We start from the raw sequence: 17,025 nt of genomic DNA, 5'->3' as shown, positions 1-17,025 counted from the left end.
ATATTATGTATGTATATATATATATATATATATATATATATATATATATATATATGTATATATATATATTATATTTGCACCCACACACACACATTTATACAAATGCTTATACAGATGCATGTTTTATGTGTGTGTGTGTGTGTGTGTGTGTGTGTATATATATATATATATATATATATATATATATTTATATGGGTTCTGTCACTTTATTCGAAGTTTTACTACTTCGAACTCCACCGAGTCCACTTGGTCGAAGTAGTTAAACTTCAAACATTGACTTTGGCAGGCACACTATAGCATGGAATGGGAATATTCCCTTTTCTCTGCTGTAGTGCGATCTCGGAGTTGGTATATTTAAGTAGGGGGGTGTGCAGGGGGGCTTGCCCCCCTGCAAAAACATGCATAAGTGGGGGTTTTTTTTGGGTAATAGACTTCAGCAAAAGTGCACTTTCGTTTAAGTGGACTTTCGCTGAAGTATAGGGTCTGCTGCTTAATTTCGAAGAAGTGTATTTTCGATGTTAAGCAGTAGACCCATATATATATATATATATATATATATATATATCTATCTATCTATATATATATATATATATTGTATGTGTCTGTGTATGTCTATATATATATATATATATACACACACACACACACGCACACAAACACAAATGCACATAAGCCTGTAATAGAGTATTAGCTGCAAACTTCCCTTGATGAGGCTTTCATAAGCGCTGTGTTTCTAAGCATACTAGACTCTGCACTTTGCTGCTGTCATGAACCTAGAAAAAAAATAAAGCATGTCTGTTTTAAGTGGAGTCTGACTTACTGACTTGACAGCATTAATTATGTCTTCTGATTCACTTGTATATTTTTTTCTTTAAGGAGTTATTTGCATACAGTGACGTGTATTTTGTCATTGATTTTTATTTTGTGTATATCTGAATCGGTATATATCTGTAGCTATATATGTGTGTGTATTACATGTAGATAAACACATGCACACGCACATTTGCAGCATAGTAAGTGGTGGAATATTGTAGCATAGTAAAGGTGGATAAGTTATTTTGTGGAGCACTGTGTTTTTTCTTTGAGAGGTAATTTGTTTTGGGTACGTTTTTGTTTATCTGTCTTTGTTAACCAGTAAAGTCTGAGTGGGATAGAACTCTTTTTCAACAGAGACCCAGGGTGAAAAGCTCCAGTATTCACATACATAGGCAATATGCAGTATATTGTCATTTTCCACATTGTATGTAATATTTCCATCTTGGTTACATATATATATTTGCATACATTATTAGGGGTAACAGATGATTAATGCTAACTTTGTATCACACTATTTGTGACAATAGGAAGAGGAGAAGATAAGAGATTACTTGTGCATTTGTATAAAGTTGTAGCAAACAGAAATACAGAGAAAAACAAAGGAGATCAAAGGCTGACATTTGATTTGAAATCATACCTTTCAAACTGGAAGCAAAAATCTGGACAAGGCACATGAAAAATAGGTACAAATCTGTACTCTGATTAACAAAAAATTTGCATACAAAATTGCACAACCCCGCCCACTCCAGTGGAATTGTGGAATACCAACTTTCAAAAGCAACCTGAAGAACAGAACCAAAATGCAACAACAGAGTCCCCCTGCAGCCATTCCAATGTCCCATTACCTGGCTAGTTCGCCCTATTTGGCATAAACACAAATGTGTGTATACTTCTTTACTTCTACAATGATTATTTGGATTTTATTTTTACATTTTATAGCACAATGCATAAACACTAATAGATATATGCTAAACAAAGCAATGCTGTCTCACAATGAAAATAGACTTGGCATTAAACCTTCTCTGCCCTTGAAACTCACATTCATTGAAACAACATTGAAACCCACACCACATCAAAAGAAAATGCATCTGGCCAGTGGTGGATAAAGATTACCTTTGGGCTGTTTTCAAATCAGGGGCCCCTTGCACACACATCAAGAAACATACGTGCATTCTTTGATGCACCTACCTGACTTTAAATTGTATTCCTTGTATAATACAGCACACTTGTTAGACTTAAGAGCACATTTTAAATGTGTTTAAACATTTTTCCGGTAGGCAGTGAAACAAAATGCATGAACCAATAATGAAAAAACTGCCCTATTCAGAACATTTCCATCATAAAAGTCTGCTTCCACACACAATTGCATTTTAAATTTATTGTTTGAACATTTTTCCAGTAGGCAATGAAACAAAATGCATGAATCAATAATGACAAAACTGCCCTATTCAGAACATTTCCATGATAAAAGTCTACTTCTATACACACACACACACACATATATATATATATATATATATACATATATATATATATATATATATATATATATATATATATATATATATAGATATAATGACAGTAAGGTAAGCCATAGGCATCTTGCACAGCTTCTTGCACTTATTTTCAATTGGAGGGGGGGGGGCAAAAGGCCAAAATCCTGGGACACATTTTAAACATTGCTTGTATCATTTTGGAAAGTTGCGTGAAAAAAACGTTGTTACCATCATGCATTTCACTGCCAAGTCTTGAACCCAGGACCCTGTGCACGGCAGTCAGATCAATATACCACTAAGTCAAATCAGCAGTTTCCTGGAAGACAGAAAGACTGAAACTTAAATGGCTATCATTTAGTGAATTCAGTTATCACTTCTCACCATAGCTCTCAGCCTCTTGGCACAAAAAACCTGGACAAAGCCAATAATGGGGGAACACAGAATTCGGTTCTCACTTCTCACCATAGCTCTCAAGTCAACATCTTAGCACAAAAAACTTGGACAAAGCCAATAATGGGGGGAATACAGCCCAAAATAGGGACACATTCAAATGCTGATCTTATAAACTTAGAAAATTACGAGAATAAAAGGTTTTGTTTTACCATTTATTTTCTGAAGAATGTGAAGTCTGAAATTCAAATGCCAAAATCCTGAAAACCATAGATGTAATGAGGAGCAGAACAAAATATGAGGCATAAATTCACAAGTGGTGGTGGCTAGGGACTATTTGAGCCCGAGTACCTCTAGCCACCAGATTTTCACACACACACTGGCTCAAGTAAAATAACTACAGTCTCTCTGTTCAAGTGAATACAGTACCTGACCTCTGCAGCAGTTTGTGTCCCCACCCCAGTCTCATTAGCTAGCAAGAAAATAAACTCGCCTTGCAGTTCATAAACTCTCCTTGCTGAAGAAGTAACGTTCAAACAGCTGGAAATGTCCCTTGAAGCTCAATTCCGACAGGCTGACGTCATCGCGCACATGATGATGTCAGGTCAAAAGCGTGAACGAAAGAAAATTCAAAAACAAAGCTGGAAAAAATCTGAAGTGAATGGGTGCCACTCGGAAATTGTGGCATCCCATTATTTGGACCCCAAAACTCATTTTTTTACCAAGTAATTCAGTACGATTGGAGGTATGGTTGAAATTAGTAAATTGTGGTATGATGAGGGAGAATGAGGATTAAGTAGGAGTAGGTAGTTAAATAATATAACTAGTTAAATTTGTAGGTCATGGTACAGAGAGGGAGACAGGAGTAGGTAGATAAGAAATTGAATCAGTTACATGTTTACAGTAGTAGACAGAAGCAAATGTGTAGTAACCACCATGTGGGAATTAGTACAGAGCAACTGTCATTTTGTCAGAGGAACTGCAACTTTTATTTCTTCAAGATCGAAAATTATCCTGGTGTAGAGCAAGAGCAGAGCCATGTGCCTTGCAAATACTGTTTTAGCAGACTTTTAAAGCATTTGTTGTTTTCTGTAACCTTTAATTCTAGTGGGATGGAGTTCAGCAGTTTTTGAGACACAGTCAGAAAAGAGCGAGTTTCAAGCAGAATTTTTTGTGTTAGTTACAGCTAGGAGAGATTTGTTGTTGGACTGTAGTGTTGTGTTGTTGTCATATGGTAGTAATATTCTTTTTAGAGAGAGGCATCTGTCTGGCTTGTATTTAAGTTTGTGGTCGGTGATGGGTTGAGAGTAGGTTAGCTGATTTGGGAGGGTTGTGCTCTGGTGGGTTTTATGAGGTGAATTATGTGGCAAATGTTGCTATTTTATTATAGCATGCATCGAGTTTGGGCTTAGATCTTGGTGAAGATAGCTAATGCATCTGACAGAGATGGGATTAAGTGGGTTGCTGCTATGGATTTTCTTGTGGATATACTGCAAGATACTGATTTGCGCTATAGAGGGAGGGAGTTTTTGTGTGCATTTTTTAGTTTGGAGAGCATGTTAGTGCATTTGAGTTTGTCTAGGAGTAATCCAAGTAATATGGTTTATGTTATGGTTTCAGTTTTTGTATTGCCAGATGAGACAACATGGAAATTGTGTTTTTGAGTATTAAACTGTTCTGGTAAAAAGAGCATTAATTTAGGGTTTTTGCATTTATGATTAAATCTGCAGTGCCTAGCCAGGATATGACAGATAAGAACGACTCTTGTGTGATTTCCTGGACGATTTGTTGTGTTGGGGCAGAGCGGATGAGGGTTGCATCATCTGCATACTGAACTGTATTTGCATTTTTCCTGGCAGTATGGAAGTTGTTTACAAATGTATTAAATAATAGCGGGACCACTCTTGATCCTTGTGGAATTCCCAACTGTGACAGGAAGGAAGGAAGAGAATTCTGGTTTCCATTTTACTGGTTGTTGTCTGGTTGTAGAATTGCTATGAAACCAAGTGAGAGATGATTTATTTAGACCTAGGGAGGAGAATTCACTAAGAAGTTTTTAATGGATGGGAAACTGTATCAAAGGCCTTTGATGTATCCAAGAAGAGTGCTAATATTAGGTTGCCATTATTTCTGCTGTTGTTGATAGTATTACTAAAGTTAATAAGAGCAGTAACTGTGCTATGACTGGGGTGGAAACTCTGCTCATGGAAAGGTTATTATTTTGGGTAAGATATTTGAAGAGCTGGGAGTGGATACAATTTTCTAATATTTTTGATGGTGGTAGTATAGCTGTAGGTCTACAGTTGGTTAGGTCAGGTTGAATTTTCACCTTTATGGAATGCAGTTAAGAAATATTTCTTCCAGATGGCTGGGAAGTGTTTTTTTTTTGTTATGGATCAGTTAACTAGTGTAGAAACAAGGAAGGCTAGAGCTTTAGAAACAAGTTAGGTACACTGTTGACAGGTTGTCTGCTGCTAAGGTTGTGGTTTGAGTTGTTGGTATTTTTATGGTGCTAGTTAGGACTGGTTGGAAAGAGAAATATATCGTATTGTTATTAGATGAAGGTAGTGTAAGGACGGTGGTGTGAGAGCTTTGTTTAGTAAGAGAGATTGAGTTTATAAAGTGAGAGTTGGACTGGGTGGCTATATTGTCTGGATTGTTACTGGTTGTTGGTATGGGAGTAGCTGTTTGACCACCATGTAGTAGTTTATGTATGACCAAAGTAGCTTGGGATTGTTTTCATGTGTTGACCGAAAGTTGGTTAAGTAAGATTTTTTTGTCATTAACTTTTCTTTTTTGCAAAATTTCTTAAGTATCTAAAGTCTTGGTAGTTGGATTGGATTTTGTTTTTGGACCGTATTATCCATGCTTTGTCTCTTTGAAGAAGAATTTGCCTGGTGTCTTTTGTTAACGAGGCTGCAGGTTAAAGGTCACCATTTTTTATATGAAGGAAGCATATACCTGCAATATAAGAATTACAGATAAATGGTCAAAAATTCAAATTGTGGAACAATAAAACAAGCCAGTACAGCTGCTCGAAACTCAGTTGGTCACATCTACCATTTATTTCTGCTGGGCTGTGGTACAGTGCTGATGGTGGACCTTTCCCCACTGTAGTTCAATCTCTTGAGTTGGTATATGTAATTAGCAGGGGGGGGTGGCGAGTGCTGGGGGGGATAAGTCTCCCCTTGTAAAAAAGTTTTTTTTGGAATTTTCAATCAGCTGTTTGATCACTTGCTTTTCGATATTTTTTCAATATAAATGGGTATGTATCCACATTTTGTGTGTGTGCGCGTATATACACGCGCACACACACACACACACACACACACACACACACACACACAGATATATATAGATATATATATATATATATATATATATATATATATATATATATATATATATATATATATATATGGGTCCACTTTGTAAACTTGAAATACTGTCTTGAATTTCAGTATTTTGAGTTGAGAATATCGAACCCTCAGAAACACAAAACACCATAATTACGAACATTCACAATACCGAATGTAAGAAAACACAAATAAATGCATAAACTTCCCACCAAAACAACACAGAAACACTACAAAATTAAAACCGATAACACCCCATATGTTTCTGCAGGGGGGCAAGCCCCCCTGTACCCCCATAGGTTCATAGGTAGGTACTAGGCTATTGGCCCAAGTGCCTATGTAAGCCTAGCCAGCAAGGTACCATAGCTTACGCCACCCAAGAAAGTTATTTTCCTGTGCCACTGTCCAGTAGAGACACAGAAGTGATCCCCAGGGTGTATTTCCTATTTCCCATCCACTCGTCAAAATATTTTCTTGAAGAGTGCTAATGAAGAACTTTGCTTGACATAGATGGGTAGCTTGTTCCAGAGTATAGGAAGTCTCTGGGGCAGGAATCTATCCCTCCAGCGTGTTTTGTTTATTGTGGTGACCAGGTTTAGGTCCCTAGAGCGTGTAGCTAGGAGGGATTGGGATTTCTTTAGGTGTAGTATTTCCAACAGCTCTGGGTTTGACATAGCTTTATATGTTAGGCAGAGATCACCTCGGAGTAGGCGATATGCTACGGAGTAAAGCTGGAGTTTTTTGAGGCGGTCAGTGTAGGGCATTTGTTTGAGGCCAGTAATCCTCTTTGTGAGGTACTTCTGTGGCCTTTCCAGCTGCTGCAGATGTCTTGTGAGGTACATTCCAAAAGGGGCGTTGTACTCTGTAATGGGTCTAATGAGTGACGAGTAGAGGGGAACATTGACCTCTTTTTTTCCTGGATGAGAACCCTTTTATGATGAGGTGTGCCACGTAGAAGGACTTCCTGACTACTGTGGCGATGTGACTATCAAAGGAGAGACTACTGTCCACCTGGGTCCCAAGGTCTCATCACGCATTTGGTGTTAAGTAGATTGCTGCCTATGTGGTAGTTCATGGGTACAGAGTTTTTACCAAAGGGGATGACACTGCACTTTTTGGCATTGAGTTTGAGGCCATGGCTCTGACTCCAGGCATCTGTCTCAGTGAGGCCCTTCTGTAGGCTGTCCACATCATTTGGGGACTTGACTATGGCTACTAATTTGCAGTCATCTGCGAAATTTGTCAGCCAGAGGCCTTCTGTGTTAGCCTGTACTTCAGAGAAGTAGATACCAAACAGGAGAGGTCCCAGGACGGAACCCTGTGGGACTCCACTTGCCACTGCCTCGAGGTCAGATTTGGAGTCTGCAACTTTTACAGTGTGGGTTCTGTCAGTGAGCCAGTTGGCAACCCATCTTGTGATGTAGGGATTTATACCTAGTTTAGTGAGTTTAGCTATAATTCCAGAATGGGGGATGGTGTCAAAAGCCTTGTCGAGGTCAAGATAGGCTGTGTGAACCACCTTACCCTCATCCACGGCTTTGGTGACTGCCTCAAAGAAGTCGATCAGGTTCAGGAGGCATGATCTGCTTTTCACAAACCCGAACTGGGTGAGATCATGAGTTTGGAGGTTACCAATGTCTTTGTTTATGAGTTCCATGATGATACGTTCCATGGCCTTGCAGACCAGGCTCGTCAGGCTAATAGGTCGATAGTTCCCAGGATCAGTGGTGGCTCTCCCTTTGTGGAGTGGGATAACTGTTACTGCACACCATTCAGTGGGCACAAAGCCTGATGCGAGGCTGTTATTGAACATGGTGCTTAAGTGGGGAGCCGGTTCGTTCTGAAGTCCGTGTAAAACGCAGCCTGGGATGTTGTCCGGTCCCATGGATGTTGTGTTTTTGGCTTTAGAGAGTGCAGCTTTTACCTGGTAGTTGTGATTACAGGGACTCTGCATTCTTCCTGTATAGATATGGGCCCTTAAGGGGGTGAGAAGTGAGTAAAGTTAGCACTGAACCGATCTGCCAGGATGTTGGCAATATCAGTTGGTTCTGTAATTTTCGTGCCTTTGTGCTGTAACTCAGAGCAAATCTGGGTTTTGCTATCTAGATTCTTGACATAGCTATAGATTGCTTTGTGGTTGTCCTTGGATTTAGTGGCGATTTTGTTTTCGTAGCTAGCTTTGGAGGATCTTATAAGGGATCTCAGCTTCTTACTGAGGCTGACCAGGGAGCTCCTCCACTCATGGAATTTTACTCTCTTTTGCAACAGTTTCTTCCTTCTGTTGTACAGTTTGTTTATGGCAGGGGACCACCAGATTGGCTTCCTTTTTTTGGAGGATAGTGTCTTAGTTCTGTTTGGGGAAGCACGATCCATGCACTTTGTAAGTACTTATAGAGTGCATTTGTGTAGGATTCAGCAGTTGTAACTATTGTCCATCTGCATGGGTGTCATGACGTTCACCACTTCTGTCTTAAAAAGCATGAAGTTGGCTTTGGAGAAATTTTTTACTGTGGTTTCCTTAATGGGGGCTGGGGGCGGGATGTGGATATCAAGGGTGATAAGCTTATGGTCAGATCGGACCAACGAGGAGTTGGCTTCAGGTGTGGAACACTGGTCACTTATGTTGGTAATGACTACGTCTAGGATATTGTTGCCCCTGGTGGGGGTGTGGATAAGTTGATCTAGGGCATTGGAGTTTATGAATTCCAGAAAGCTTTGAGCTAAGGAGTTGGTACACGAGTAGTTTTCCCAGTTAATGTTGGGGTAGTTGAAGTTGCCCATTATTAGGGTGTTTGGTTGAACCCTAACATTTTCCAGTACATCAAGAAAAGAGGAGTGGGAATCCTGGGGCATGGTGGGGAATCTGTAGCAAGCTAAAATTTGGATTGCAGTTTTGCCCAGAGTTAGTTGCACTTGGATAACCTCGGATGCATTATGCTGAGCATCTAGCCTGGAGGTGTGGATATCCTTAATGAATATCGACACACCTCTGCCTTTGGTGTTTCGGTCCAGGTTACATGCCCGAAAAGTGTGGTACGAGTTATAGCCTGGTAGTGCAGGGGGTGCTGTCTGGAGCTTTGAACCAGGTCTCAGTCACTGCACAGATATCGATGTTCTCCATTTTAAGGAGTGCCTCAAGTGAGTACATTTTGAGGTTTAGACTTCTAGCATTGAGTAGCATTACCTTCAGTTTTTGTTTGCCTGTTCTTGTTATGGTGATGAATTTGTTATTTGAACCCTGCCTAAAAAAGGAACTATAAGGGCAGCAAGAACCTTAGCCAGTATCCGGAATCCCAGGGGCGACAGGTGCAGGCCATCTGTGGCAAAGCATCATGGTGTGTCGACCATGTCATCCCAAGCAGACAGATACTGGGTCCCCTTAGAATGACACCAGAAGCTTAACCAATTGTTGAAGTCAATCATTTTGTCCTTGTACTGTGGTATCAGTCTGGGCAATGGCAGAATGCTACTCATGGCTAGGGTCATACCTGCCTGGGCTACAAGATCGGAGAACTCTTCCATGTCTCTTTTCATGTAGTCCAGGGAGGTACGTCTCAGGTTATTCACACCAACATGGACAATGACTGAGTCATATTTGTACTTGTTGTGGAGTGACCTGAGTGCGTGGGTTATGTGGCGGATCCTGGCACCTGACAGGCAGCTGACCGTAACCTTCTCCTTGTCTAGCCTGGTGAGTGGGACATCAGTGTGCCTGACTATAGAGTCACCTATGACAAGTGTGTTGGGTACGTTGTTTTGCCTTATTGGCTGTGGTTGAGTGGCACACTGAGTCTGTGGGCTATGTGTCATTTGGGTTGTGTTGGGGGTGGAAGTTGCTTGTGTTTCTGCTTTGGAGGTGTCTGTTGCTTAGACAGATTATTATTGAGAGCCTCCGTGAATGTTTTTGTGTTGCTGTGTGTGGATTTTGGTGGTGTAGATTTAGTGAGACTATGTGATGAGTGTGGTGTGGTGCAAATGTTTACTTTCTCCTCATGACTGTCAGATTCAGTCTTGGTTAGAGAGAGCTTTACCTCCAGTTTGGCTAGATAAGTGCATCTCTCACAGGTTGTAGTGTTGGGTGGTAGGAGGAGAGGGTTATCTGTGTACATGAGGCAATTTCTACATTGCCTCAAGATTCCCAGATTCATCAGGTAGACAGGAGAGAACACTGGGAGCTGACCCTTGGACATGCCTGAATAAAAAAATATTTTCCTCTAGATAAGTGAGGAAAGTGAGTTCAAGAGCTGTTTTTCTCTAAGCAAGTGAGAAAAGTAAGTACAATAACTGTATTCCTCTAGGTAATGAGGAAGATAGAGTGCTACAGTAATTAGTAGCTTATTTAGTGCTTACAAGTTCTGAACAAGTACTGAGCATGAACAAGCAAATTTAAGTGCTAAAACTAAGCACCTGTATCTGCACTAGACGAGTTACAGGACAGAAACCAGTGCAAATGCAGGCTTTCAAATCAGAAAGTTGAGAGAGATGGAAGAGATTGCCCAAACGGCTAATAACTACAATTTCTGGGCCAGAACCACTCCCTATGTGGTAGACAGGTTTACCTAGTGCTTACCACTCCCACTGGTAAGCTAGAAGGCTTTCCTCCAACACAGAAAGGCTTGAGGGGCTCGGAAGCCTTACATATTGTCCTGGATACAGCAAATCTGTATCTGGGACACTAGTTACAGGAAAGGTAGGAAACAGGTTTACAGTTTTTTCTTTTTTCTTTTTTTTTACAGAAAAGTAGCAAAAACAGTAGCAAAAAACAATTCACATGCAGTGCATGCTAGCACACTTGAGTGTGCAGCAATATTAGACAAAACACAGATTAAAAAATGCAATTACATTAAAAAGGATTAAAAGCAAGTGCAGAAAGAGTTTATTAGGTAGAATGTAGTAAAAAGATGGGACTTGGGGGAGTGTCCCAGATAAAATCTACAGTGGGGCTGGCAACTGCAAAAGCCACCAAATTTATAATTTATTTTCACCATGTGGGGGCTGTTTCCCTCCACACCGCACTACTTACATATACCAACTCCGAAGTCGCACTAACCCAAACAAAAAGGAACGCACACCTTCCCTGACTTGCTCTCACTTCCACTGCAGACAGTCGTATTTAAACTCACTAATATACACAAACACACATTGACACACATACAGAAATCATCACATTCAACACTCACACACGTGTACTCACCCACCTACCCCAACCTATGTCTACAACTCCCTAGAACAACTAAAGATTAATACATTCACACTAAAATCCTTAAAGATTGAACACCTACCTGAAGCTCCATACAGAAACTAATATCGCCTGCCATATCACACAATCCTTAAAGTGACAGCACACACTGAATAACACGCCATAGTAAATGCAACACAGATTCAGTAAACAATGATTCAACAGAGTGCAGTTTCGAAAAAACTGCACTTTGGATATTCTCAACTCGAAATACTGAAATTCGAGATTTCAGTATTTTGAGTTTACCAAGTGGACCCATATATATATATATATATATATATATATATAGATATATATATATATATATACATACATACACACACACACGTGTGTGTATAGTTTGTGTGTACATATGTATATATATAAAAATATAAATTCATATATATGTGTATGTATATATATATATATATATATATATATATGTGTGTGTGTGTGTGTACAACTACATGTGACCGTCATACAGTACCTAATTATTATCATTATTGTAACTTTGTTTATGTTGGAATTGTATGTCATTACTGTTTTACTGCTGTATTTGTAACTATTTTTTATGTACTGTTTATTATCTACCTTTTCAGAGCTTTTCTTCTCTGGTCTCTGCTGAATATTGACAATGGGCAGTTGCCCAGCCAGACTAACCTGGTCAACAAATGTCAAAAAATAAATAAATTAAATATATATATATATATATATATATATATATATATATATACACACACACACATAGACATATATAAAATGTATTTGTTTTACATGATTGAAAGGCCACTTCAGTGAATCACACATCATTGAGACAAAATCTTCAGAAACTTGAAAAATTGACTGTTAACTTTGTTGAATCTGAACTCATTGAATTGTATTAGTTGGCCAACTTCTCAGAAGCCTTGGTAACCCGGTGAACAACGAAAGTAAATGTTCGTTCTCTCAATGAACATGTAGTTCATTTACAAGTTGGCTAACTAGTGCAGTTTGATGTGTTCAGATTCAGTGAAGTTAACATTCAGTGTTTCTGTTTCAAGTCTTCGATGCTTTCATCTCGATGATGTTGTGGTTCACGGAAGTGGTCTTTCGATCATGTATATGCACAGAAACAGGAAGTCTTTCACAAGTTAAGTACCATTGATTTGTAGAGTAGGCTGCATTACATTGAATGTCATTTGAAGTATGCAGAGTACTCATCAATCTTTATACCTTTTTAAGTGAATCTGTCTAGTTCACTTACAATGCTTGCAGTTTAGATTGTGGGCTGTCACTTGTGAAGTTGTGCTTTTTTGTTTTTTTGTTCATTGATATTGGAATTCCTTTAGCTGCTCATGTATTGGTTTCATCGGGTCATATCTCTCAGTGACTTCCCTGATTGTGACTTAGATTTTAGCTGTGTCCATCTTAATCCCTCCTAAAATTGGTGACCTTTGGAGAAAAGGTGATACTTGATAAATAATAATAATAATTAGAGTAGACTTGTGTAGATGAAGTACAGTACCAAACCACGTAAGAAACATCCATTGTTCACGAAAAGCTGCTGTAACAGGAACAAAACACGTTGGCAATTCTTAGGATCAAGCAAAATAGTTTATTGGAAGTAAAAAATGAGCGCTTTCGCGTGGTCCATCCACGCTTCATCAGATGATTAGAGTAGACTTCTGTTACTTCAAAAAATGTATATTCACATTTTATTGTTCTCGAGTTATTAATATCAATATTCTAAACGTGTCCCTGATTATTTCTGCAGTTGTTCTTAATTCTGTTGAGGTTTGCCCCTGATTGGTTGAGAGCTGCCTCGGGTTTCAGTGTGAGATTGGTAACATTGAGGTATGGATTTTTCCTTTTCCTCTTTGTTGTGTTATCTTGGAGTTTGTATATTAATGTAGGGAGAACAGGAGTCTTGCCCCCTGCAAAAATATTTTTTTTTTTTTCAATTTTATTTCTGGGTTGATTGAGATGTATTGTATTTGTCATAATGAAAATATGACTTTTCAAAGTATACCATATATTTCTGTGCAAAACACACCTGGCATGGTACATATTGCTGAAGATATGTTTGTATGTACTTTAGCTGTTTACTTTTAGGATGTCACATGCGCCTGATTGTATAATACACAATGAAGAGGATTCCAGATTCTAGAATAGATACTTTAGAAAGCATTAACACTGTTAAATGCTATTTGCAGCCACAGTTTTGTTTAGGCATTCCCTGTGCTTCAGACTGCACAGGTGAACACGCATCATTCCTTCTGCTGTTTTGTATTGTATATGTTTTGTGTTTTCACATAAATACAGCTTTGTGCAACATTTAGTAGGCTGGAGTCAGATGCTTTTACACTTTTCAGATGTCAGTTTTGAATGAAGTAGGAATTAGTTTGACTGTTTTGTAGTTGAATGTATCCTGGTCAGTGTTGCAGGTAAGTTAGTTTGCTCTCCTTATGTTCTATCTTCTGTTCATATTTTAGGCCGCAGCACTAGCAGTGTGCCAGTATCTAGCTGTGGAGTCCACTCATCCTTCAAGTCCCACATTTGATGACAGCAGCTCAAGTGAAGCTGCAACACCTGTCACAGTTCAGTACATTCGTCCCAAGTCTAAAAAGCAGAAGCCTTCTCCAATTCCACCTCTACCTGTTGTAGCCCAGTTAATGGAAATGGGATTTCCAAGAAAGAGCATTGAGTTTGCACTCAAATCATTGTCTGGAACAACTGGAAGTGCTTCAAGTTTGCCAGGTAAGCTTTTTCTTAAAATGTTTGTGGATGTGGTAAGGGTACAGCTATAAAACTGTTTACTTAAAGCTCTAATTCCATTAGTACAACTTTCATGTAATCAGCCTTTTTTTTCCTTTGATAATCAGATGGGTTATGTGATGTTACCTAGTAGAATGTAAGAGAGGGAATGTAACATAAGATAAGGTTGTGCAAAATAGGGAATCCTTTACATTGATAATAGATTGGCACAGAAACAAGATATCGAAATAATAATGATAAAATAATGTAAACAACACAACATTTAATGGCAAGAGGACTTCAAACAACATAGTGTCTTATGTTATCTGTATTTGTATGTGTGCCCCAATAAAATTAAAAAGATAAAAAAATTGTCTTTTTAGCATTTCGAAACATTTTGCTCCCATGCCTGTTAACTACCAAGCTCCCCCCTTGCTTTATCATTTGGTATGAAAGTACTAAAAGAAGCAGCTCAAATTTCGTACAGGATTTAAAAAAAAAACAAAAAAAACTCAAACATGATTTTTTTCATAATGCATGCTGCACCTCGACCTCTCACCACTGTCACGTAGTTCTGTTGCTTAACCAGATAGGCTCACTAGGCACAGGTGTCTCTCTTCAGGGCTGACCATTTAGAACGGTCTTTGATTAATTGATTTCTTTGCAGTCCATACTACAAGGTGAAGCTCATAACCTTAAACATTCATCATAAATCACTGCAGCAGTAGCTTACAGCTGTAAGGGTTTTATCCTGCCAAGTTTATAACAGCTGGCCAGTCTTTACAAAGCCTTTTACTCCTTCCACACATGTGCTCAGATGGCTGGTGGCATGAAATCATGAAGTTGGCTCGAAATCATTAGTACTTTCTTGCTGCCCTTTGTTAATGCTCCGTCTAGGCTTCAGAGGATAGACTTGTCAGATATACTGTCCATTGCTGGTTAGATGACTCTTTGTTTGGGAATATTTTCCACACTTTATGTATTTTAATATTATTTTTAATATTCTCTTAAAAAAAGTGCCCTGTCACATAAAGAATGCCAGCAATTTTCATATGTTTATTGATGGTCCTGACTGAAATCACTGGTGTGGTGGTGCTGCGGTAGCGTTGTCGCCTCACAGTAAGACGTTGTCCTTTTCAATTCTCAGCTAAAGTGTCTTCTGTGTGGAGACGTGTGAATGGGCGTACCTTTGTTGAAGGTTGTGCATCAGAGCTGGCAACTCGGTACGTAAAAATCTACTGCCAATCAATAGTGGACCGGAGTTCCGCTGTGGCGACCCCTAACTGGGAAAAAGCCAAAAGATACAACAACAAAAAGTATTGCAAACCATTGTTTTTTTGCTACTGATGGCCAGCCAGGTTACCAAAGCCTAAAACCTTCAATGAGCATATGTCTGACATGACCGCAGTCTGGGAGCATAGGAGTACATAAATGGGCATATGAACATAAATCCCCAGACTATCTTGTCACCAGCCCGAATGCAGGTTTTGCACCTCTCTGTCTTATCTTTGCATGGTGGTTTGTAACGTAAGCCGTCACAGATTCATATAAAGTGCACCATTGAGGAACCTTCCTTTTCTTTACTGTGTTGATCTGTGGTTTTGTATGATATCAGCTAGAAGGGGAATGTGAGTGTGATAAGCAGATAACCTATAAAAACCTCCATTCCCAGTGCCTTTTCTGTTTAGACCACAATTACAAACCTTGTTCCATCTGCCAGTTATTCATACCCAAGACTTAGACTTTACATTTGAGCTTGTCATTACTGAATACTTAAGCAATTATCTCAAGCCATGGTGGCAAATCTTCCATGCCTAATGTACCATCCTCTCTGAAGAAAAAACTCAAGAAGCCTAGACATAAAGTTCAGTCTGCCTAGTCAGTTTTGGACAATACCCAGTGAGGTTGCAGAATGGCCAACACTTCCTCAGGCAACCCTCTGGAGGCCAGTATGGTGTAGAAGAACTGCATTTCTGAATTTCTTGCTTCTACAATGGAAAAGGGGGAACCACATATCATTATTTTGGAATGCTTGGAAAGTGTCTGTCAGATCTTAAGGGAAAAGACACTGGGATCTCTTATTGAAGTACATCAGGGGTCAAAGCCTCCATATTTAGACCAAGCAGAAGTCACCCTTAAAATGAAATGACAAAAGACTAAGCATTTTCCCCTCCCCCCAGTCTTCAAAGGAGTAGTAGTAGTACACAGACTTTTCTCAAGGCCTAATCAAGGCCATTATGGCTCTCATGCCTCCTTCCTTTTCTGCTCCTCTCCCCACTCCTCACAGGGCTACTATGGTGTCTTCTTCAGAGGATGAGGATGGGGCTTTAGGTTCTTATGATCTCTCCTTAGCATACTCTTCTCAAATCCACTCACCTGGACATGTGCCCTCAGATGACAAAGGATCCCATCTCCCCTGATTCCTCCTGTAGAAGAGACTTCTGTTGGAGAAACTGTTGCGAGTAATATGAAACATTTTGACGTTCAGAAAAGATACAGTAATCTTTAGTAGTGGGCACTCCAACTCCTCTTATCCCTCCAGTCCATAGCCCTAAGAGACCTGATAGATTCAGTAAAGTTCTAGATGAGCTTAAATTTATTTCTAGAATCCAGTTACTGATGTTTCAACTGTTTTAGTTGCCGATAAGCCATCTAAGCTCCTGCCTTATGTTAATGCCCTTCCATCAGCTAAGGACAATAGGACCATGGGCAGGTGGGGTAAAAAGGTATATGCCTGGTCTACCCAGGCCTTCATGGACATTATTTATCAGATTCTCATGACCAAATACCTTTTGTCTTTTCTTGCCAGCCTTAAAAAGGCTGTTGCTGACTTGACCATCATCAGTGTCTCAAGCAACTCAGGTGACTAAGCACAGGATTAATTTCAGTGGTGATGCTGTTGACGCCTCCTCCAGAGCAGCTGCTACTGGCTCAGTTATTAGGAAATATGCATGGCTATGCACTCAGACTCAAGATTTCAAGGTAAAACTCTTAGAGTCTCCTGTGCACATGAAAT

General features: G+C 39.4%; 1 protein-coding gene across 1 annotated transcript in view; it reads left to right on the top strand.

The window, feature by feature from the left end:
- HERC2 (HECT and RLD domain containing E3 ubiquitin protein ligase 2) overlaps nt 1-17,025 on the top strand; it is a gene marked incomplete in the record, with an annotated part of 3,551,743 nt that overhangs the window by 2,094,551 nt on the left and 1,440,167 nt on the right. Inside the window, 1 exon segment of the mRNA XM_044072055.1 lies at nt 13,748-14,012. Coding sequence (XP_043927990.1) covers nt 13,748-14,012 — 265 coding nt within the window.

Source organism: Protopterus annectens, chromosome 5.part0 (genome assembly GCF_019279795.1).
Source record: "Protopterus annectens isolate FY-2018-M chromosome 5.part0, PAN1.0, whole genome shotgun sequence".
Taxonomy (NCBI): Eukaryota; Metazoa; Chordata; order Ceratodontiformes; family Protopteridae; genus Protopterus; species Protopterus annectens.
The sequence above is the reverse complement of the archived record's forward strand: the minus strand, read 5'-3'. Positions and strand labels throughout refer to the sequence as shown.